General features: G+C 52.4%; 1 protein-coding gene across 1 annotated transcript in view; it reads right to left on the bottom strand.

The window, feature by feature from the left end:
• Positions 1-220: 220 nt before the first annotated feature.
• iqck (IQ motif containing K) overlaps positions 221-25182 on the bottom strand; it is a 30159-nt gene continuing 5197 nt past the window's right edge. The window contains exons 8-9 of the mRNA XM_065010566.1: positions 4835-4949; positions 221-929 (exon numbers count right to left, since the gene is read on the bottom strand). Coding sequence (XP_064866638.1) covers positions 610-929; positions 4835-4949 — 435 coding nt within the window. The 3' untranslated portion in view covers positions 221-609. The remainder of the gene's footprint in view (positions 930-4834; positions 4950-25182) is intronic.

Raw genomic sequence — 25182 nt, 5'->3', positions numbered from 1 at the left:
ACATAACCCAAGAGACTTGCTGCTGTAATTGCTGCAAAAGGCGGGTCAACAAAGTATTGACTTTTGGGGGTGGTGAATAGTTATGCACGCTCAAGTTTTTTTGTCTTATTTCTTGTTTGTTTCAGAATAAAAACATATTTTGCATCTTCAAAGTGGTAGGCATGTTGTGTAAATCAAATGATACAACCCCCCCCACAAAAAATCTATTTCAATTCCAGGTTGTAAGGCAACAAAATAGGAAAAATGCCAAGGGGGTGAATACTTTTGCAAGCCACTGTATTTCAGCCCTCCAGGACCAGGATTGGGCAGCTCTGGTATAGGGAATAGGGTGCCATTTGGGACACTCATTGCCTCAGCCTCTATGGCCTTTCAGTGGCTACCTAAGGATGGGGAAAAGGTATCCATAGGGTGCCATTTGGGACACACATTGCCTCAGCCTCTATGACCTTTCAGTGGCTACCTAAGGATGGGGAAAAGGTATCCATAGGGTGCGATTTGGGACACAAATTGCCTCAGCCTCTATGGCCTTTCAGTGGCTACCTAAGGATGGGGAAAAGGTATCCATAGGGTGCCATTTGGGACACACATGGCCTCAGCCTCTATGACCTTTCAGTGGCTACCTAAGGATGGGGAAAAGGTATCCATAGCGGTGGCTAAAGCAGTGACGGCAGCATCAGCAGCCACGGGCAGGGTCAATGAGTCAGTTAGTGTCCTCTCCTCCCTGGTCAGGTCCTCTACTCCCTGCAGGCTGGGGGTCAGCGACTCGGTGCTCTCAGGACTCATCTGGGAGGTGGGGGTGTGGAACACGGTGCTCTGGGGGGTGGGGGAGACCACCTGGATGGACACGTCTGAGTTGGAGTACCCACCGCCGGGCTGAGGGGTCTGAGGGGTGGTGGAGTCCCCCCTGAGGTCATTGAGGGCCGAGCTCACTAGGGAAGAATAAAACAAAATAAACCAAACATACAGTTTATCCACAAACACACACAGATTCTGAGGTTTGTAGACTAGCTCATGGTGACAGCTGCCAGGCCTGTTCTATTGTTAGCCTCAGTAATAGACAATAGACGTGACATCATAGATGCAAAGCTTTCTTGAATAGAATTGAGTTCTTTATATTTGACCAGTTACAATACTCAAACAAAGAGAGAGAGAAAAATGAATTTGTGTTGTAGACGTCACAGACACAATGTTGTGTATGATGGTTTGCTATGTTTACACTGGTTAATGATGGTGTTTGGGTTACATTTCAATTCAATCAAGTAAACAGGAAGCAAATGAACATTTTACCCCAAAAAGTATTGAAAAATGTTTTATTTCGAATTGGAATATCAGTTTACATCCTGAATTTAAATGGAATTGACCCCAACCCTGTTGTGGAGTTATCGAGCTATGGGATAGCTAGCTTTGTTATGTTGTCGTGTTCACTGAACCGTCATCAGAGATACATTCCACACATGGTACACGAGGTCAAGGACACGAGATAGATAAATGTGGTGCTGAGCTCTGCACCTGTCAGCTGACGCTTGACCTCCAGGCCTGACCTGACCTGTGGCGGCCATGTCTGAGAACCCTGTCGAGACCAAGAGATGAGACCGCCTCAGTATGAAGGTTTTTCCTGCTTGTTTCCAGTGCTTATGTTTCAGAATGTCTTTAAGTCAATTTCCAGTGATAATGTTTCAATCCAAGTCATTTCTAGGGCTTATGTTTCAGACGGTGAAGTTTTTAAAGTAATTTCCATAACCACCATAACCATTTTTTGTAAGTGTTTGTGTGGAATGAACAGCTGACTGGTCGGGCATTTCCGTGGTAACATGGACTCTTTACAACGTGATGAAACTTTGTTGCTCCTTGCTGAAACAAGCAAGGTGTTGTAGCAAAGTCCCCCTCACTGCAGCAGCAGCCCATGTAGTCAGGAGCGGAGTAGAGGAGAACATGTGCTCTTCAAATGATTAGAACGTGACCACGGCCATTTGGCTGACCAATAACCCGCATCCAAAATTACATGACCGTCACAGCCTTAATGGCAAGGTCATGAAATGTTTCAGCCGGTGAGGTTTTTAGGCCATTTCCAGTGCTTGTGTTTCAGCCTGTGAAGTGTGTAATGGTGAATGGGTATGGTATGGTACTGGGTCAGATGAGATCAGCCTGTGAGATCAGCCTGTGGGGAAGTGTGTAATGGTGAATGGGTATGGTATGGTACTGGGTCAGATGAGATCAGCCTGTGAAGTGTGTAATGGTGAATGGGTATGGTATGGTACTGGGTCAGATGAGATCAGCCTGTGAAGTGTGTAATGGTGAATGGGTATGGTATGATACTGGGTCAGATGAGATCAGCCTGTGAAGTGTGTAATGGTGAATGGGTATGGTATGATACTGGGTCAGATGAGATCAGCCTGTGAAGTGTGTAATGGTGAATGGGTATGGTATGGTACTGGGTCAGATGAGATCAGCCTGTGAAGTGTGTAATGGTGAATGGGTATGGTATGGTACTGGGTCAGATGAGATCAGCCTGTGAAGTGTGTAATGGTGAATGGGTATGGTACTGGGTCAGATGAGATCAGCCTGTGAAGTGTGCAATGGTGAATGGGTATGGTATGGTACTGGGTCAGATGAGATCAGCCTGTGAAGTGTGTAATGGTGAATGGGTATGGTATGGTACTGGGTCAGATGAGATCAGCCTGTGAAGTGTGTAATGGTGAATGGGTATGGTATGGTACTGGGTCAGATGAGATCAGCCTGTGAAGTGTGTAATGGTGAATGGGTATGGTATGGTACTGGGTCAGATGAGATCAGCCTGTGAAGTGTGTAATGGTGAATGGGTATGGTATGGTACTGGGTCAGATGAGATCAGCCTGTGAAGTGTGTAATGGTGAATGGGTATGGTATGGTACTGGGTCAGATGAGATCAGCCTGTGAAGTGTGTAATGGTGAATGGGTATGGTATGGTACTGGGTCAGATGAGATCAGCCTGGCAGCAGCTGCATCACACAGTTGCCATTTATTTTCTCCTTTCATGTCTCGCTCTTCCTCTCTCTCTCCCCCATCTCAATTTCTCTCTTTTCCTCTGCCTCTCTTTCAGGTCTTTCTCTCTCTCTTCTCCATCTCTCTCACACTCCCCCTCTCCTTTCTCGGTCCTGTGGTTTGTGTCATCCGTCACTCTGCACTGTATGCTGCTCTGCTCTCGGTTCATTTCGCCCAAAAACAACAAACAAACTGCAACGTCAGCAAAAACAGCCCAGCAAGGTCTCTCTCTGTCTCTACCATTTACCCCTTCCTCTCACACACAAGTACTGTACAATGCTGTGGTGCTGATGTTGAGAGAGGGCTCTCCATTGAGAACGCAGTAGTCAGGTGCTTATGTTGAAGAGGTAGAGAGGTCTGCATTGACAACACAGTAGTCAGGTATAGAGAGAAGTACCTCCCCATTGAGAATACTGTATCCAGGTGCTGCTGTTGAGAGGTAGAGAGTAGAGAGAGTTCTCCATTGACAACAGGTGCTGATGCTGAGAGATAGAGAGGTCCCTCTCCATCTCCATTGAGAACATAAGGTCAGGTGTGTTTCTGTGCTCCCGCAGCCTCCCCAGGCCCCCTGCTGGAATGTCAGGTCAGCACTCGCTTCACGCAGCAGGAGTGTCGTGTACCAGGAAGTGTAAGAATGTTCGCTGCTCCACAGCTATTTGGATGTGTGTGGTGTGTGTGCCTTTGTCGTTTTGGAATGTGTGCCTCAATGTGGTGGTCATGTGGAAAAGACTGATGTGTCAGTGTGTGTGTGTGTGTGTGTGAGTGGAGTGTGTGTGTTTCTAAAACTAAATGTAGACGTGCTATGTGCAGGGCTGTTAAAACATCTGCCTGTGTGTATGTATGTTTAAGCATATCTGTTTGTATGTATGTGACAGAGATATTCTGTGCATGTATGTGTATTGTAATCTGTGCTTCTGTATGTATTGAGCATGTGGTTATGTTTGTGTGTGTGCATATTTTTAAAGTGTGTGTGTGTTGTCAAGGACAGAGCTGTGTCGTTCTCCCAGGAATGCCAGCCAGTCAGCCATTAAGGGCTCATGGTTCTCTCTCTGGAATAGGGCCTACATTCCCAGCTGCTCTACACTATATATATATATATATATATATATATATATATATATATATATATATATATATATATATATCACATATACACACACACACACACACACACACAGATAATCCTTACAGAAGACAGTGTCATTTGATGTTACCCCGCGCCCCCAACACACACACACCCGTGCTGACATTTTCATCTCCCTCACTCTCTCTCTCCTTCTTTCCGGCCTCCATCTCTTTCTGAAGATGTGTGCAGTCCCCCTCCCCTCCCTCTGTGTCACAAAGACATCCTGAACCCTGCAGACATTTTCTCTTCTGTCTCCTTCACTTCCCATATTTCTTCCCCCTCCTTCTCCTGCTCTCATTCTCTCCCTCTCCTTCCCTCTCTCTCGCTCTCTCCTCAGCAGCAACTCCATTCAGATTAAACAACAATTTACCTTATGGTTTCTGGTAGTTGTAGCCTACTCCTTCTCATTTAACTAACTTCATTCTGTCATTTTAATTCCATTTTGCATTGATTAGAGATCTCCCACGTTGCTTACTACACACGGAGCCACTGAGTGTAGACGGTGCCACTTTGATTGGCAGACAATAACACACACGTGAAACCTGTGTAGGCTACTATGGTATGTACTTTATGTCATAAAAACTACATTCAAAAGATAGTTTTATTGAATTAAAAATGTCAAATGTCATGGCATATCCTTGTGTGTAGCATTGTCTCAATGTTGTGTGTGTGTGTGTTTTCACTCACCCCGGCTCTCCTGGTGAGCCCAGAATTTTTGGACTGTTTTGGTGATGTCACGGTTATCCTCTCTAAGCTCCCTCTGCCACTGGCGCAGCTCCTGCACATCTGCACGGGCCCGCACCTACACACACGCACACACACGGTCGGAAACAGTTGTAATGACTATACTTGTGTTTGACCTTGATTGAATCCACATTGTCAATCAAACTAAAACAGGCAGTATCCTCTAGATGGTCCAGATCCTCTCTGGTAGAATCCTACTGTGTTTTAATCTGGAGCAGCTGGAGGAGAAACACACTGGCTGGCACACCTGAATAAAGATTCCTTCCTCCAGAATACCGTACAGCAGTGTGTGTGTGTACTGTTCGCTGCAGGCAATAGGATGGGTAGTTTAGCAGTACTAACATTCATGCGGATTCCCGGGTTGATAAAAGAACGTGTTTGGCAGTAAACTGAAGGCAGTGCCAGGTCTTTCAGCTATTGTATGTTGATGATCATGTGGATAATAATGCAGATGATAATGTGGATGGTGGGACTAAATCCAGAATACTGAGAGAGCATGTTTGTTCCTGGAGCCTTTCCGAGGTCTTTCCCTGTGTTTCTGTGTGGCCTCAACGCTTTCAATGGAGGTTCCAAATAGCTGCTGCAGGGTAGCTGAATAGAACATGTCCCTGAATCCTCCTCTCTCCCAGCCCCCCTCTTTCCTACACTCTGACTAGATCTTTATGTCTCAGAGTCCCTCTTCACCTATTTTCTCCTGCTCTCCATTCTCCTCTCACCCCTCCTACTGATGTTGTTCCAGAGTGGAAAGTTAAATATCTCTCGCTCTACTATCTCATCCTATCACTCTGTCTGTCTGTCTGTCTGTCTGTCTGTCTGTCTGTCTGTCTGTCTGTCTGTCTGTCTGTCTGTCTGTCTGTCTGTCTCTTTTTCTTCATATCTTCTTTCTATCCCAGACACACTCCTGTTTGCCACTCTCTTACTTCCTCTCCTTGTTCCCATTTGTCCTTTTCTTTTATACCATTCTCCTTCCTCTCCTCCTCTCTCTCCCATCTTTCCTCTCTCTTCTCCACCTCACTTCTTGCCTCTCCCTCCCGCATTTCACCCTTCTCCCTTGCTCCCATTTCTATCTCCCTCTCCCCAGTGTGTCCCTTTTACATATCTCTCCCCTCCTCCATCTCTCTCCTGTTCCTCAGCCTCCCCTCCCCCAGGTCTCTCCCCTCCTCCATCTCTCTCCTGTTCCTCAACCTCCCCTCCCCAGGTCTCTCCCCTCCTCCAGCTCTCTCCTGTTCCTCAGCCTCCCCTCCCCCGGTCTCTCCCCTCCTCCATCTCTCTCCTGTTCCTCAGCCTCCCCTCTCCCCTCCCCCCGGTCTCTCCCCTCCTCCATCTCTCTCCTGTTCCTCAGCCTCCCCTCCCCCGGTCTCTCCCCTCCTCCATCTCTCTCCTGTTCCTCAGCCTCCCCTCCCCCGGTCTCTCCTCCTCCTCCATCTCTCTCCTGTTCCTCAGCCTCCCCTCCCCCGGTCTCTCCCCTCCTCCATCTCTCTCCTGTTCCTCAGCCTCCCCTCCCCCGGTCTCTCCCCTCCTCCATCTCTCTCCTGTTCCTCAGCCTCCCCTCCTCCATCTCTCTCCTGTTCCTCAGCCTCCCCTTCCCCCGGTCTCTCCCCTCCTCCATCTCTCTCCTGTTCCTCAGCCTCCCCTCCTCCATCTCTCTCCTGTTCCTCAGCCTCCCCTCCCCCGGTCTCTCCCCCCTCCTCCATCTCTCTCCTGTTCCTCAGCCTCCCCTCCCCCAGGTCTCTCCCCTCCTCCATCTCTCTCCTGTTCCTCAACGTCCCCTCCATCCCCCGGTCTCTCCCCTCCTCCATCTCTCTCCTGTTCCTCAGCCTCCCCTCCTCCATCTCTCTCCTGTTCCTCAGCCTCCCTCCTCCCTCCTGTTCCTCAGCCTCCCTCCCCTCCTCCATCTCTCTCCTGTTCCTCAGCCTCCCCTCCCCGGTCTCTCCCTCCTCCATCTCTCTCCTGTTCCTCAACCTCCCCTCCCCGGTCTCTCCCCTCCTCCATCTCTCTCCTGTTCCTCAGCCTCCCCTCCATCTCCCCGGTCTCTCCCCTCCTCCATCTCTCTCCTGTTCCTCAGCCTCCCCTCCCCCGGTCTCTCCCCTCCTCCATCTCTCTGTTCCTCAGCCTCCCCTCCCCAGGTCTCTCCCCTCCTCCATCTCTCTCCTGTTCCTCAGCCTCCCCTCCTCCATCTCTCTCCTGTTCCTCAGCCTCCCCCTCCTCCATCTCTCTCCTGTTCCTCAGCCTCCCCTCCCCCGGTCTCTCCCCTCCTCCATCTCTCTCCTGTTCCTCAGCCTCCCCTCCCCCGGTCTCTCCCCTCCTCCATCTCTCTCCTGTTCCTCAGCCTCCCCTCCCCCTCTCTCCATCCTCCTGTTCCTCAGCCTCTCCTGTTCCTCAAGCCTCCCCTCCCCCGGTCTCTCCCCTCCTCCATCTCTCTCCTGTTCCTCAGCCTCCCCTCCCCTCCCCCCCCGGTCTCTCCCCCCTCCTCCATCTCTCTCCTGTTCCTCAGCCTCCCCTCCCCGGTCTCTCCCCTCCTCCATCTCTCTCCTGTTCCTCAGCCTCCCCTCCCCGGTCTCTCCCCTCCTCCATCTCTCTCCTGTTCCTCAGCCTCCCCTCCCCCGGTCTCTCCCCTCCTCCATCTCTCTCCTGTTCCTCAGCCTCCCCCTCCCCCGGTCTCTCCCCTCCTCCATCTCTCTCCTGTTCCTCAGCCTCCCCTCCCCTGGTCCCCTCCTCCATCTCTCTCCCCTGTTCCCTCAGCCTCCCTCTCCCCGGTCTCTCCCTCTCCATCTCTCTCCTGTTCCTCAGCCTCCCCTCCTCCATCTCTCTCCTGTTCCTCAGCCTCCTCCTCTCCCCAGTCTCCCCTCCCCCTCCTCCATCTCTCTCCTGTTCCTCAGCCTCCCCTCCCCCGGTCTCTCCCCTCCTCCATCTCTCTCCTGTTCCTCAGCCTCCCCTCCCCCGGTCTCTCCCCTCCTCCATCTCTCTCCTGTTCCTCAGCCTCCCCTCCCCCGGTCTCTCCCCTCCTCCATCTCTCTCCTGTTCCTCAGCCTCCCCCTCCCCTGTTCTCTCCCCTCCTCCATCTCTCTCCTGTTCCTCAGCCTCCCCTCCCCCAGGTCTCTCCCCTCCTCCATCTCTCTCCTGTTCCTCAGCCTCCCCTCCCCGGTCTCTCCCCTCCTCCATCTCTCTCCTGTTCCTCAGCCTCCCCCTCCCCCGGTCTCTCCCCTCCTCCATCTCTCTCCTGTTCCTCAGCCTCCCCTCCCCTGGTCTCTCCCCTCCTCCATCTCTCTCCTGTTCCTCAGCCTCCCCCCCCGGTCTCTCCCCTCCTCCATCTCTCTCCTGTTCCTCAGCCTCCCCTCCTCCATCTCTCTCCCCCTGTTCCCTCCTGTTCCTCAGCCCCCTCCCCCGGTCTCTCCCCTCCTCCATCTCTCTCCTGTTCCTCAGCCTCCCCTCCCCCGGTCTCTCCCCTCCTCCATCTCTCTCCTGTTCCTCAGCCTCCCCTCCTCCATCTCTCCTGTTCCTCAGCCTCCCCCCTCTCCCCTCCTCCATCTCTCTCCTGGTCTCTCCCCTCCTCCATCTCTCTCCTGTTCCTCAGCCTCCCCCTCCCCAGGTCTCTCCCCTCCTCCATCTCTCTCCTGTTCCTCAGCCTCCCCTCCCCCGGTCTCTCCCCTCCTCCATCTCTCTCCTGTTCCTCAGCCTCCTCCTCCATCTCTCCCTGTTCCTCAGCCTCCCCTCCCCCGGTCTCTCCCCTCCTCCATCTCTCTCCTGTTCCTCAGCCTCCCCTCCCCCGGTCTCTCCCCTCCTCCATCTCTCTCCTGTTCCTCAACCTCCCCTCCCCGGTCTCTCCCCTCCTCCATCTCTCTCCTGTTCCTCAGCCTCCCCTCCCCCCGGTCTCTCCCCTCCTCCATCTCTCTCCTGTTCCTCAGCCTCCCCTCCTCCATCTCCCCTCCTCCCTCCTCCATCTCTCTCCTGTTCCTCAGCCTCCCCTCCCCCGGTGGTCTCTCCCCTCCTCCATCTCTCTCCTGTTCCTCAGCCTCCCCTCCTCCTCTCTCCTGTTCCTCAGCCTCCCCTCCCCCGGTCCCCTCCTCCATCTCTCTCCTGTTCCTCAGCCTCCCCTCCCCCGGTCTCTCCCCTCCTCCATCTCTCTCCTGTTCCTCAGCCTCCCTCCCCCGGTCTCTCCCCTCCTCCATCTCTCTCCTGTTCCTCAACCTCCCCTCCCCTGTTCTCTCCCCTCCTCCATCTCTCTCCTGTTCCTCAGCCTCCCCTCCCCCTCCCCTCCTCCATCTCTCCCTGTTCCTCAGCCCTCCCCCTCCTCCCTCTCTCTCCTGTTCCTCAGCCTCCCCCCCCGGTCCTCCCCTCCTCCATCTCTCTCCTGTTCCTCAGCCTCCCCTCCCCCGGTCTCTCCCCTCTCCATCTCTCCTCCATCTCTCTCCTGTTCCTCAGCCTCCCTCCCCCGGTCTCTCCCCTCCTCCATCTCTCTCCTGTTCCTCAGCCTCCCCTCCCCCGGTCTCTCCCCTCCTCCATCTCTCTCCTGTTCCTCAGCCTCCCCTCCTCCATCTCTCTCTGTTCCTCAGCCTCCCCTCCCCGGTCTCTCCCTCCTCCATCTCTCTCCTGTTCCTCAGCCTCCCCCGGTCCTCCTCCCATCTCTCTCCTGTTCCTCAGCCTCCCCTCCCCCCCTCTCCATCCCCGGCCTCTCTCCCCTCCTCCATCTCTCTCCTGTTCCTCAGCCTCCCCTCCCCGGTCTCTCCCCTCCTCCATCTCTCTCCTGTTCCTCAGCCTCCCCTCCCCGGTCTCTCCCCTCCTCCATCTCTCTCCTGTTCCTCAGCCTCCCCTCCCCCGGTCTCTCCCCTCCTCCATCTCTCTCCTGTTCCTCAGCCTCCCCCCCCCGGTCTCTCCCCTCCCCTCCTCCTGTTCCTCAGCCTCCCCTCCCCTGTTCCTCAGCCTCCCCTCCCCCTCCCCTCCTCCATCTCTCTCCTGTTCCTCAGCCTCCCCTCCCCTGTCTCTCCCTCCTCCATCTCTCTCCTGTTCCTCAGCCTCCCCCCTCCCCTCCTCCATCTCTCTCCTGTTCCTCAGCCTCCCCTCTCCCCGGTCTCTCCCTCCTCCATCTCTCTCGTTGTCCTCCTCAGTCTCTCCCCTCCTCCCTCTCCCTCCCCCCCGGTCTCTCCCCTCCTCCATCTCTCTCCTGTTCCTCAGCCTCCCCCTCTCCCCAGCCTCCCCTCCCCTCAGCCTCCCCTCCCCCGGTCTCTCTCCATCTCTCTCCTGTTCCTCAGCCTCCCCCGGTCTCTCCCCTCCTCCATCTCTCTCCTGTTCCTCAGCCTCCCCTCCTCCATCTCTCTCCTGTTCCTCAGCCTCCCCTCCCCCCGGTCTCTCCCCTCCTCCATCTCTCTCCTGTTCCTCAGCCTCCCCTCCTCCATCTCTCTCCTGTTCCTCAGCCTCCCCTCCCCGGTCTCTCCCCCCTCCTCCATCAGCCTCTCCTCCTCATCTCCTCCCAGCCTCCCCTCCCCCCGGTCTCTCCCCTCCTCCATCTCTCTCCTGTTCCTCAGCCTCCCCTCCCCCCTCTCCCCTCCTCCCCTCCTCCATCTCCCCTCTCCTCCTTCTTCTCTGTTCCTCAGCCCTCCCCCGGTCTCTCCCCTCCTCCATCTCTCTCCTGTTCCTCAGCCTCCCCTCCTCCTCTCTCTCCTGTTCCTCAGCCTCCCCTCCCCCGGTCTCTCCCCTCCTCCATCTCTCTCCTGTTCCTCAGCCTCCCCTCCCCGGTCCTCCTCCTCCATCTCTCTCCTGTTCCTCAGCCTCCCCTCCCCGGTCTCTCCCCTCCTCCATCTCTCCCTCCTCCCCTCCTCCATCTCTCTCCTGTTCCTCAGCCTCCCCTCCCCGGTCTCTCCCCTCCTCCATCTCTCTCCTGTTCCTCAGCCTCCCCTCCCCCCGGTCTCTCCCCTCCTCCATCTCTCTCCTGTTCCTCAGCCTCCCCCCTCCATCCCTGGCCTCCCCTCCCCCCTCCTCCATCTCTCTCCTGTTCCTCAGCCTCCCCTCCTCCATCTCCTCCCCTCCCATCCTCTCTCCTGTTCCTCAGCCTCCCCTCCCCCTGGTCTCTCCCCTCCTCCATCTCTCTCCTGTTCCTCAGCCTCCCCTCCCCCGGTCTCTCCCCTCCTCCATCTCTCTCCTGTTCCTCAGCCTCCCCTCCCCCGGTCTCTCCCCTCCTCCATCTCTCTCCTGTTCCTCAGCCTCCCCTCCCCGGTCTCTCCCCTCCTCCATCTCTCTCCTGTTCCTCAGCCTCCCCTCCCCCGGTCTCTCCCCTCCTCCATCTCTCTCCTGTTCCTCAGCCTCCCCTCCCCCGGTCCTCCCCCCTCCATCTCTCTCCTGTTCCTCAGCCTCCCCTCCCCCGGTCTCTCCCCTCCTCCATCTCTCTCCTGTTCCTCAGCCTCCCCCCCTCCTCCATCTCTCTCTCCTGTTCCTCAGCCTCCCCTCCCCCGGTCTCCCCTCCTCCATCTCCCCTGTTCTCAGCCTCCCCTCCTCCATCTCTCTCCTGTTCCTCAGCCTCCCCTCCCCCGGTCTCTCCCCTCCTCCATCTCTCTCCTGTTCCTCAGCCTCCCCCCCTGTTCTCTCCCCTCCTCCATCTCTCTCCTGTTTCCTCTCAGCCTCCCCTCCCGGTCTCTCCCCTCCTCCATCCTCTCCTGTTCCTCAGCCTCCCCCCGGTCTCTCCCCTCCTCCATCTCTCTCCTGTTCCTCAGCCTCCCCCCAGGTCTCTCCCCTCTCCATCTCTCTGTTCCTCAGCCTCCCCTCCCCGGTCTCTCCCCTCCTCCATCTCTCTCCTGTTCCTCCCCTCCTCCATCTCTCTCCTGTTCCTCAGCCTCCCCTCCCCCGGTCTCTCCCTCCTCCATCTCTCTCCTGTTCCTCAGCCTCCCCTCCCCCGGTCTCTCCCCTCCTCCATCTCTCTCCTGTTCCTCAGCCTCCCCTCCCCGGTCTCTCCCCTCCTCCATCTCTCTCCTGTTCCTCAGCCTCCCCTCCCCCGGTCTCTCCCCTCCTCCATCCTCTCCTGTTCCTCAGCCTCCCCTCCCCCTGGTCTCTCCCTCCTCCCTCTCTCCTGTTCTCCCAGCCTCTCTCCCCTGTTCCTCCTCTCCTCCCTCCTCCTGTTCCTCAGCCTCCCCTCCCCCTCCTCCATCTCTCTCCTGTTCCTCAGCCTCCCCCCCCCGGTCTCTCCCCTCCTCCATCTCTCTCCTGTTCCTCAGCCTCCCCTCCCCCTGTTCCTCAGCCTCCCCTCCCCGGTCCTCTCCTCCATCTCTCTCCTGTTCCCCTCAGCCTCCCCTCCCCCGGTCTCTCCCCTCCTCCATCTCTCTCCTGTTCCTCAGCCTCCCCCCTCCTCCTCCCCCCCGTCTCCTGTTCCTCAGCCTCCCCTCCCCCGGTCTCTCCTCCCTCCTCCTCCCCTCTCTCCTGTTCCTCAGCCTCCCCTCCCCCGGTCTCTCCCCTCCTCCATCTCTCTCCTGTTCCTCAGCCTCCCCTCCCCGGTCTCTCAGCCCCATCTCCATCTCTCCTGTTCCTCAGCCTCCCCCCTCCTCCCTCAGGTCTCCCCCCTCCTCCATCTCTCTCCTGTTCCTCAGCCTCCCCCCATCTCCCCCGTTCTCTCCCTCCCCTCCATCTCTCCTGTTCCTCAGCCTCCCCTCCCCCGGTCCTCCTCCTCCTCTCTCTCTGTTCCTCAGCCTCCCCTCCGGTCTCTCCCCTCCCCCTCTCCCCTGGTCAGCCTCCCCTCCTCCATCTCTCTCCTGTTCCTCAGCCTCCCCTCCCCCCTCCCCTCCTCCATCTCTCTCCTGTTCCCAGCCTCCCTCCCCCGTCTCTCTCCCCTCCTCCCCTCCTGTTCCCTCCTCTCCCCTCCTCCATCTCTCTCCTGTTCCTCAGCCTCCCCTCCCCCGGTCTCTCCCCTCCTCCATCTCTCTCCTGTTCCTCAGCCTCCCCTCCCCCCCTCCTCCATCTCTCTCCTGTTCCTCAGCCTCCCCTCCCCCGGTCTCTCCCCTCCTCCATCTCTCTCCTGTTCCTCAGCCTCCCCTCCCCTCCTCCATCTCTCTCCTGTTCCTCAGCCTCCCCTCCCCCGGTCTCTCCCCTCCTCCATCTCTCTCCTGTTCCTCAGCCTCCCCTCCTCCATCTCTCTCCTGTTCCTCAGCCTCCCCTCCCCGGTCTCTCCCCTCCTCCATCTCTCTCCTGTTCCTCAGCCTCCTCCCTCTCCCCGGTCTCTCCCCTCCTCCATCTCTCTCCTGTTCCTGTTCAGCCTCCCCTCCCCCGGTCTCTCCCCTCCTCCATCTCTCTCCTGTTCCTCAGCCTCCCCTCCCCCGGTCTCTCCCCTCCTCCATCTCTCTCCTGTTCCTCAGCCTCCCCATCTCCCCTGTTCCTCAGTCTCTCTCCCCTCCTCCATCTCTCTCCTGTTCCTCAGCCTCCCCTCCCCTGGTCTCTCCCCTCCTCCATCTCTCTCCTGTTCCCATCTCTCTCCTGTTCCTCAGCCTCCCCTCCTCCATCTCTCTCCTGTTCCTCAGCCTCCCCTCCCCCCGGTCTCTCCCCTCCTCCATCTCTCTCCCCAGTATAGCCTTAGTTAGTGGTTAGCCGTAGCTAGCTGCAGTCTAAATGTGAGTGTGTGGCTGTGAAAGTGGGCCTGTTACATAAGGCCGTACCATGGCATTGGGGTGGAGGGGGTAGGGGATCCATGGTTTATTCAGTGGGTGTCAGAACGCAGCACAACCCCCTCTGCTGACGGGAGATACCATAGAGATGGAAATGAGGGGTGAGGGTCAGGAGGGGGGCAGTCTGTCTTGTTTGTGTGCATGCGTGCGTGTTCATGTGTGTGTGTCGGTATGGCACTTGAGGAAGAAAGGGGATGGGTGATGGGAGTGTAAATCAGTGCAGATAGCTAGTTAACCAGGATGAGGTTTGTTATGGCTGAAGTGCATCATGGATTCAGTTTAGCACTGCATCATGTCTGTCTGTACACGTGTCTGTTTCATTACATACGGATGAGTGTTTTTGTGTGTCAAACCATTAGTGCGCCTTTCCTAATAATCTTTTGAGTATGTGTGTATTGTGTACTTTGGTGTGCATGTCAGGATGAATGTGTGTGTCTGTGTGTATTTTAGTTGAACACGTGAGTGAGTTGTCCCTCCCCTGGGTATGTGTGAAGGATGGGCATTTCAAACGTGATTATATAAATGAGCGAGACAGCGCGCACACACACACACAGCATAAGCACCAAACGCAGTGAGACCCCATCCAACTTAATTCCCACTGGCATCCTCGCTACAAGTCAAAGTCTTCCCAAGAAAACCTGTTCACACGCACACACACACAGCATAAAACACATGCAAAACCACAAACACCCACATAAATACCTGACACAAAGATACGCAGATGTACACACACACACACACGCCTTCCAAGTGTCATTCACTCTGTCAGGTGGTCTAGCTGAGGCAGAGCTCTTGACCAAGTCTGTGGGAGAAAAGGGAGGAGAAGAGAGGAGAAGAATAAAGCGGAGAGGAAAGGGGATTAGAGTCTGAGATCAGAGACTTTACTTCATCCTGAACACTGAAGCATGCATGAGAACACCAGCTGTTCTGGACGACTGTGTGATCATGCTTTCTGTAGCCGACCTTTAAGCAGGTCAACATTCGCAAGGCCACAGGGCAGACGGATTACCAGGGCGTGTACTCACAGCATGCCCAGACCAACTGGCAAGTGTCTTCACTGACATGTTCAACCTCTCCCTGACCCAGTCTGTACTACCAACATGTTTCAAGCAGACCACCATAGTTCCTGTGCCCAAGAATGCCAAGGTAACCTGCCTAAATGACTACCGCCCCGTAGCACTCACATCAGTAGTCATGAAGTGCTTTGAAAGGCTGGTCATAATGCCCACAAAGTTCATCACTAAGCTAAGGACCCTAGGACTAAACACCTCCCTCTGCAACTGGATCTTGGACTTCCTGACGGGCTGCCCCCGTGTTAAGGGTAGGTAACATCACATCTGCCACGCTGATCCTCAACACTGGGGCCCCTCAGGGTTGCGTGCTTAGTCCCCTCCTGTACTCCCTGTTGACCCACGAATATGTGGCCAAGTACGACTCCAACACCATCATTAAGTTTGCTGACGACGACAGTAGTAGGCCTGATCACCAACAACGATGAGACAGCCTATAAGGAGGAGGTCAGAGAACTGGCAGTGTGGTGCAAGGACAACAACCTCTCCCTCAACATGAGCAAGACAAAGGATCTGATCCCGGACTACAGGAAAAGGCGGGCCGAACAGGCCCCCATTAACATCAACGGGTTGAGAGTTTCAGTTCCTTGGTGTCCACATCACCAACAAACTATCATGGTCCAAACACAACATGACAGTCGTGAAGAGGGCACGACAACACTTTTTCCCCCTCAGGAGACTGAAAAGATTTAGCATGGGTCCCCTACAGCTGCACCATCGAGAGTGTCCTGACCGGTTACATCACTGCCTGGTATGACAACTGCTCGGCATCCGACCATAAGGCGCTACAGAGGGTAGTGCGTACGGCCCAATACATCACTGGGGCCAAGCTTCCTGCCAGCCAGGACCTATATAATAGGCAGTGTCAGAGGAAAGCCCAAAAATTGTCAAAGACTCCAGTCACCCAAGTCATAGACTGTTTCCTCTGCTACTGCATGGCAAGTGGTACCAGAGCGCCAAGTCTAAGTCCAAAAGGCTCCGGATCAGCTTCTACCCCCAAGTCATAAGACTGCTGAACAATTAATCAAATGGCCACCCGGACTAGTTACATATGTTTTTACATTGCTACTATGCATAGCAGTTAGCTATGCATTGTCACTTTACCCCTACATACATGTACATATTACCTGGACTAACCTGTACCCCCCACATTGACTTGGTACAGGTACAACCTGTACATATTACCTGGACTAACCTGTACCCCCCACATTGACTCGGTACAGGTACAACCTGTACATATTACCTGGACTAACCTGTACCCCCCACATTAACTCGGTACAGGTACCACCTGTACATATTACCTGGACTAACCTGTACCCCCCACATTGACTCGGTGCAGGTACCACCTGTACATATTACCTGGACTAACCTGTACCCCCCACATTGACTCGGTGCAGGTACCACCTGTACATATTACCTGGACTAACCTGTACCCCCCACATTGACTCGGTACAGGTACCACCTGTACATATTACCTGGACTAACCTGTACCCCCCACATTGACTCGGTACAGGTACCACCTGTACATATTACCTGGACTAACCTGTACCCCCACATTGACTCGGTGCAGGTACCACCTGTACATATTACCTGGACTAACCTGTACCCCCACATTGACTCGGTGCAGGTACCACCTGTACATATTACCTGGACTAACCTGTACCCCCACATTGACTCGGTACAGGTACCACCTGTACATATTACCTGGACTAACCTGTACCCCCACATTGACTCGGTACAGGTACAACCTGTACATATTACCTGGACTAACATGTACCCCCACATTGACTTGGTACAGGTACCACCTGTACATATTACCTGGACTAACCTGTACCCCCACATTGACTCGGTACAGGTACCACCTGTACAGGTACCACCTGTACATATTACCTGGACTAACATGTACCCCCCACATTGACTCGGTACAGGTACCACCTGTACATATTACCTGGACTAACCTGTACCCCCCACATTGACTCGGTGCAGGTACCACCTGTACATATTACCTGGACTAACCTGTACCCCCACATTGACTCGGTGCAGGTACCACCTGTACATATTACCTGGACTAACCTGTACCCCCCACATTGACTCGGTGCAGGTACAACCTGTACATATTACCTGGACTAACCTGTACCCCCACATTGACTCGGTGCAGGTACCACCTGTACATATTACCTGGACTAACCTGTACCCCCACATTGACTCGGTGCAGGTACCACCTGTACATATTACCTGGACTAACCTGTACCCCCACATTGACTCGGTGCAGGTACAACCTGTACATATTACCTGGACTAACCTGTACCCCCCACATTGACTCGGTACAGGTACCACCTGTACATATTACCTGGACTAACCTGTACCCCCCACATTGACTCGGTACAGGTACAACCTGTACATATTACCTGGACTAACCTGTACCCCCCACATTGACTTGGTACAGGTACCACCTGTACATATTACCTGGACTAACATGTACCCCCCACATTGACTCGGTACAGGTACCACCTGTACATATTACCTGGACTAACCTGTACCCCCACATTGACTCGGTACAGGTACAACCTGTACATATTACCTGGACTAACCTGTACCCCCACATTGACTCGGTGCAGGTACCACCTGTACATATTACCTGGACTAACCTGTACCCCCACATTGACTCGGTACAGGTACAACCTGTACATATTACCTGGACTAACCTGTACCCCCACATTGACTCGGTGCAGGTACCACCTGTACATATTACCTGGACTAACCTGTACCCCCACATTGACTCGGTGCAGGTACCACCTGTACATATTACCTGGACTAACCTGTACCCCCACATTGACTCGGTGCAGGTACCACCTGTACATATTACCTGGACTAACCTGTACCCCCACATTGACTCGGTGCAGGTACCACCTGTACATATTACCTGGACTAACCTGTACCCCCACATTGACTCGGTACAGGTACCACCTGTACATATTACCTGGACTAACCTGTACCCCCACATTGACTGGTACAGGTACCACCTGTACATATTACCTGGACTAACCTGTACCCCCCACATTGACTCGGTGCAGGTACCACCTGTACATATTACCTGGACTAACCTGTACCCCCACATTGACTCGGTACAGGTACCACCTGTACATATTACCTGGACTAACCTGTACCCCCACATTGACTCGGTACAGGTACAACCTGTACATATTACCTGGACTAACCTGTACCCCCCATTGACTCGGTGCAGGTACCACCTGTACATATTACCTGGACTAACCTGTACCCCCACATTGACTCGGTACAGGTACCACCTGTACATATTACCTGGACTAACCTGTACCCCCACATTGACTCGGTACAGGTACCACCTGTACATATTACCTGGACTAACCTGTACCCCCACATTGACTCGGTGCAGGTACCACCTGTACATATTACCTGGACTAACCTGTACCCCCACATTGACTGGTGCAGGTACCACCTGTACATATTACCTGGACTAACCTGTACCCCCACATTGACTCGTGCAGGCAGGTACATACCTGTACATATTACCTGGACTAACCTGTACCCCCCACATTGACTCGGTGCAGGTACCACCTGTACATATTACCTGGACTAACCTGTACCCCCACATTGACTCGGTGCAGGTACCACCTGTACATATTACCTGGACTAACCTGTACCCCCACATTGACTCGGTGCAGGTACCACCTGTACATATTACCTGGACTAACCTGTACCCCCCACATTGACTCGGTGCAGGTACAACCTGTACATATTACCTGGACTAACCTGTACCCCCCACATTGACTCGGTGCAGGTACCACCTGTACATATTACCTGGACTAACCTGTACCCCCCACATTGACTCGGTGCAGGTACCACCTGTACATATTACCTGGACTAACCTGTACCCCCCACATTGACTCGGTGCAGGTACCACCTGTACATAGCCTCCTTATTGTTATGTCATCTTATTGTGTTACTTTTTATCTCATTTTTTACTTTAGTTTATCTAGGAAATATTTTCTGAGCCATATTTCTTAAACTGCATTGTTGGTTAAGGGCTTGTAAGTAAGCATTTCACGGTAAAGTCTACACCTGTTGTATTCGGTGCATGTGACAAATAAAATGTGATTTGATTTGATTCATCTACAGCAGAGCCCGGGCCATGGAGGAATGTAGGGGTGGATGGAGAGGAGGAAGAACCACGCTCTGCCTCAGGGTGCTGCACTTCCTGTGAGCCACACAGGGTTCATCTAAGTGCCTTGTGGTTCCTCACTGGATATTAGCCAAACTCAGCCCTTGTGTTCTTATTATCCGCCCCTCATAATGGCTCGTCTTCCATTAGCTTTTCACTAGCTCACTGGTCTAATGCAAGTCAACTAACATCCCTCCAATCACTCATCTGGAATCACAAACCTAGTTCTCTATGGGCAAAATCTCTCTCCAAAAGCTTTGCCTCACATAGACATGTATTTGCTAGAACAGGTGTGGAGTCTTGACTTGAATGGGATGTCTGTTCTACAGATTTTATTTCTATGTCCCCACAGTTCTGTGAATGTATCACTGATAGTGGTGGCACCACTACCAGGCCATGCCAGGGCATGCAGGGATAATACTGGGGGTCACCCAAGCCTACACCCCACAGTCATACACAGGGCTCTATGCTGCCCCTTTTTACAAGGAGCATGTGTGCGCCAAGTAAAAAATGTTAGGAGCACACAACAAAATATTTGAGGTAACAAGACGTTTTCTTTGTCATGATTCTGCGCTCAGTGTGTTCTCCATGGCACTCAGGTGCTGCCGTACAGATCATTACAACAATTATCTGGGTGATGTTTTTCTAGGCACACTGGTGCTCTTCAATAAAAATTCCAGATCGCACAGCAAAATATTTAGGCGCATATGCCAGTAAAATGGTCGCACTGTAGAGCTCTGGCAAAGTAAGTATACGGCACAGCAGTACCTAGCTACTCACAATCTAAGTACAGAGAGAAGTAGATGACTATGGACTGGGTTGGGGTAGGCTAGGCTATAGGCTAGACAAAGCTAAACTACTAGGCTAGGCTATAGGCTAGACTGACTATGGACTGGGTTGGGGTAGGCTAGGCTATAGGCTAGACAAAGCTAAACTACTAGGCTAGGCTATAGGCTAGACTGACTATGGACTGGGTTGGGGTAGGCTAGGCTATAGGCTAGACAAAGCTAAACAACTAGGCTAGGCTATAGGCTAGACCGACTATGGACTGGGGTAGGCTAGGCTATAGGCTAGACAAAGCTAAACTACTAGGCTAGGCTATAGGCTAGACTGACTATGGACTGGGTTGGGGTAGGCTAGGCTATAGGCTAGACAAAGCTAAGCAACTAGGCTAGGCTATAGGCTAGACCGTCTATGGACTGGACTGGGGTAGGCTAGGCTATAGGCTAGACAAAGCTAAACTACTAGGCTAGGCTATAGGCTAGACCGACTATGGACTGGACTGGGGTAGGCTAGGCTATAGGCTAGACTGACTATGGACTGGGGTAGGCTAGGCTATAGGCTAGAAAAAGCTCAACTACTAGGCTAGGCTATAGGCTAGACTGACTATGGACTGGGGTAGGCTAGGCTATAAGCTAGACTGACTGGACTGGAATGGGGTAGGCTAGGACTAAGCTCTGCTGTGCTGGGCTATGAGATGTCCTGGGCTGGACTGGGCTAGGTACTGAGTCCGTGCCTATAAATCTCTGAGAGTGGGGTAGGCTCTACGGAGCAGAACCCTAGAGGCGTCTATCTATGACCATAAAAGCCCTCTCTTTCTCTGCATGGCCACACTACTGAGCCCCATTGACTGTTTAATTGGAAAGCTATTTATTACTGGTCTCCTTTGACCACAATACTGTTTAACTCACCATTGCAATGCCTTGAGTGGTCTGTGGTGGGTTTATGTAGTATATCTCTGTGGTGGGTTTATGTAGTATATCTCTGTGGTGGGTTTATGTAGTATATCTCTGTGGTGGTTTTATGTAATATATCTCTGTGGTGGGTTTATGTAATATATCTCTGTGTGGTTTATGTGGTATTCTATGTGGTGGGTTTATGTAATATATCTCTGTGGTGGGTTTATGGTATATCTCTGTGGTGGGTTTATGTAGTATATCTCTGTGGTGGGTTTATAGTATATCTCTGTGGTGGTTTATGTGGTGGTTTATGTAGTATATCTCTGTGGTGGGTTTATGTGTAGTATATCTCTGTGGTGGGTTTATGTAGTATATCTCTGTGGTGGGTTTTGTGGTGGGTAATATATCTCTGTGGTGGGTTTTTATATATCTCTGTGGTGGGTTTATATCTCTGTGGTGGGTTTATGTGGTATATCTCTGTGGTGGGTTTATGTAATATATCTCTGTGGTGGGTTTATGTAATATATCTCTGTGGTGGGTTTATGTATATATCTCTGTGGTGGGTTTATGTAGTATATCTCTGTGGTGGGTTTATGTAGTATATCTCTGTGGTGGGTTTATGTGGTATATCTCTGTGGTGGTTTATTTTATGTTTAATATATCTCTGTGGTGGGTTTATGTAGTATATCTCTGTGGTGGTTTTATGTAATATATCTCTGTGGTGGGTTTATGTAATATATCTCTGTGGTGGGTTTATGTAGTATATCTCTGTCAGTGGAGGCTGCTGAAGGGAGGACATGGCTTCCATATGGTTGATACCATTCCAATGACTCCATTCCAGACATTATTATGAGCCGTCCTCCCCTCAGCAGCCTCCACTGATCATTGTGGTGGGCTTATGTAAGTGCATCTGCTGGCTAAGGCTTCCGGATGGTTAGAGCAGGATGATATTCATTAGGGCAAACCATAGCAGGTAGTCCTTCCCTGTTTCAGTCCCTTTTTGTTCTGTTTGGTGCCTAATGAACATCCCCATTAGCTGTTGCGAAAGCAGCAACTATTCTTCCTGGGGTCCACACTAAACAGGAAACATTACATAATACAGCTCAAGGACAGAACTACATCAAACATGTTTTAAAGGCACACGTAGCCTACATGTCAATAACATACACACAAACTATCTAGGTCAAATAGGGGAGAGGCGTTGTGCTGTGAGGTGTTGCTTTATCTGTTTTCTGAAACCAGGTTTGCTGTTTATCTGAGCAATATGAGATGGAACAGATTTCCATGCAATAATGGCTCTATATAATACTGTACACTGTCTTGAATTTGTTCTGGATTTGGGGACTGTGAAAAGAGGAGTTTACACTTTGAAGTGTACCTCCAGTACTGTACTGCACTGTGCCTAGCAGGAGTTAAAGGATGTAGGATTATGGCTAGCTGGGCTATGGCTACGGTGTGTTAGCTAAGTATATTACATAACATGTTGTGTCGTAGCATCTCTCTTTCTAGTGTTCAGCCTAGCATCTCCCTGTGCTGCTCAGAGAGACAAGAACATTGTCTGACTGGGTGCTGTGTGATATACTGGCTGCTGTGTGACATACTGGCTGCTGTGTGATATACTGGCTGCTGTGTGACATACTGGCTGCTGTGTGACATACTGGCTGCTGTGTGATATACTGGCTGCTGTGTGATATACTGGCTGCTGTGTGATATACTGGCTGCTGTGTGATATACTGGCTGCTGTGTGACATACTGGCTGCTGTGTGATATACTGATATACTGCTGCTGTGTGACATACTGGCTGCTGTGTGATACTGGCTGCTGTGTGATATACTGGCTGCTGTGTGATATACTGGCTGCTGTGTGATATACTGGCTGCTGATATACTGCTGCTGTGTGATATACTGGCTGCTGTGATATACTGGCTGCTGTGTGATATACTGGCTGCTGTGTGATATACTGGCTGCTGTGTGATATACTGGCTGCTGTGTGATATACTGGCTGCTGTGTGATATACTGGCTGCTGTGTGATATACTGGCTGCTGTGTGATATACTGGCTGCTGTGTGATATACTGGCTGCTGTGTGATATACTGGCTGCTGTGTGATATACTGGCTGCTGTGTGATATACTGGCTGCTGTGTGATATACTGGCTGCTGTGTGATATACTGGCTGCTGTGTGATATACTGGCTGCTGTGTGATATACTGGCTGCTGTGTGATATACTGGCTGTGTGATATACTGGCTGCTGTGTGATATACTGGCTGCTGTGTGATATACTGGCTGCTGTGTGATATACTGGCTGCTGTGTGATATACTGGCTGCTGTGTGACATACTGGCTGCTGTGTGATATACTGGCTGCTGTGTGACATACTGGCTGCTGTGTGATATACTGGCTGCTGTGTGATATACTGGCTGCTGTGTGATATATGTGATATACTGGCTGCTGTGTGATATACTGGCTGCTGTGTGATATACTGGCTGCTGTGTGATATACTGGCTGCTGTGTGACATACTGGCTGCTGTGTGATATACTGGCTGCTGTGTGATATACTGGCTGCTGTGTGATATACTGGCTGCTGTGTGATATACTGGCTGCTGTGTGATATACTGGCTGCTATGTGGCATCAACGTGTGTTTCTGATGCCGACCATTCATCCTTGGTAACAACTACACATATTGTCAATGAAAGAGGTGAGGGAGGGAGGGGTACACACAAATGCACGTACACACGCACCCGCACACCCCTCCTCTGCAGTCAACGCTGCGTCAAGCAGGTTACATAACTCAGCCAAGTGAGTGAGAGAGAAAGAGAGAGATAGTAAGAGAGAGGGGTGAGGCAGAGAAAGAGATATAGACGGAGGAAGGATGGGGAGGAACAGGAGAGTATGGTGTAAGGTGGATTGATTGAGAGAGGAAGAGAGAGATAGTCGGAGGAAGGGGGAGGGACAGGAGAGTATGGTGTAAGGTGGATTGAATGAGAGAGGAAGAGAGAGATAGTCGGAGGAAGGGGGGAGGGACAGGAGAGTATGGTGTAAGGGGGATTGAATGAGAGAAGAGAGATATAGACGGAGGAAGGGAGTGAGGAACAGGAGAGTATGGTGTCAGGGGGATTGAATGAGAGAAGAGAGATATAGACGGAGGAAGGGAGTGAGGAACAGGAGAGTATGGTGTCAGGGGGATTGAATGAGAGAAGAGAGAGATAGTCAGAGGAAGGGAGTGAGGAACAGGAGAGTATGGTGTAAGGGGGATTGAATGAGAGAAGAGAGAGATAGTCAGAGGAAGGGGGGAACAGGAGAGTATGGTGAAAGGGGGATTGAATGAGTGAGCTAGTCAGAAGAAGGGAGTGAGGAACAGGAGAGTATGGTGTAAGGTGGATTGAATGAGAGAGGAAGAGAGAGATAGTCGGAGGAAGGGGGGAGGAACAGGAGAGTATGGTGTAAGGGGGATTGAATGAGAGGGGAAGGATTAGGATGAGTATGATGGATAAAGGGCTAGAGGTGAGAACGAGAGGAAAATAGTATTGACGTCTGCTGAAAAGCTTCACATACACTGTTTCCACCCCGCTGAGCCACACACACACACACACACACACACACACACACACACACACACACACACACACACACACACACACACACACACAAAGGCCAAAGAGTTCAATCTTGGTTTCATCAGACCAGAGAATCTTGTTTCTCATGGTCTGAGAGTCTTTAGGTGCCTTTTGACAAACTCCAAGCTGGCTGTCATGTGCCTTTTACTGAGGAGTGGCTTCCATCTGGCCACTCTAGCATAAAGGCCTGATTGGTGGAGTCCTGCAGAAATGGTTGTCCTTCTGGAAGGTTCTCCCATCTCCACAGAGGAACTCTAGAGCTCTGTCATTGACCATCAGGTTCCTTGTCACCTCCCTGACCAAGGCCCTTCTCCCCCGATTGCTCAGTTTGGCTGGGCGGCCAGCTCTAGGAAGAGTCTTGGGGGTTTCAAACTTCTTCCATTTAAGAATGATGGAGGCCACTGTGTTCTTGGGGACCTTCAATGCTGCCTTGACACAATCCTGTCTCTAAGCTCTACGGACAATTCCTTCAACCTCATGGCTTGGTTTTTGCTCTGACATGCACTGTCAACTGTGGGACCTTATATAGACAGGTGTGTGTCTTTCCAAATGATGTACAATCAATTTAATTTACTACAAGTGGACTCCAATCAAGTTGTAGAAACATCTCAAGGATGATCAATGTTCTGGGCTGGCCCCTCGGACTCAGTTCTGGGCTGGCCCCTCGGACCCAGTTCTGGGCTGGCCCCTCGGACCCAGTTCTGGGCTGGCCCAAGCCCATAAAACAGCACTAACAGTGTTCCTCTCCTTCACTTCCTCTCTAATCATCCCTGAAAAAGCCTTTTAGCAGAGCCTTCCAAGCTGTCTCTCTCCACTCCATCCCTAAACTTCTAGTGGGGAGAGTCTGCTGTTCTATCCCTCGCCCTATTGAACCTCACCTCAGTCAGAGCAGGATAAACACAGGGAGTCAATGAGGACAGGCTCACTACCGCCACCCCCTGTTGAGGAGAGGAATGACAACCAATTACAGTGCGAGATAACACAAGAGATCCAATACTGCCTACCTCTGGCCACACTGGCAGAACAGGACACAGGGAAACGTGGACACGCTCTGCATGCTCTACTCTGCCCACCCCAGTGCTTCTTCA

Source organism: Oncorhynchus nerka, linkage group LG26, assembly GCF_034236695.1.
Source record: "Oncorhynchus nerka isolate Pitt River linkage group LG26, Oner_Uvic_2.0, whole genome shotgun sequence".
Classification (NCBI taxonomy): Eukaryota; Metazoa; Chordata; class Actinopteri; order Salmoniformes; family Salmonidae; genus Oncorhynchus; species Oncorhynchus nerka.
This window is presented reverse-complemented; position numbering and strand designations above follow the sequence as displayed.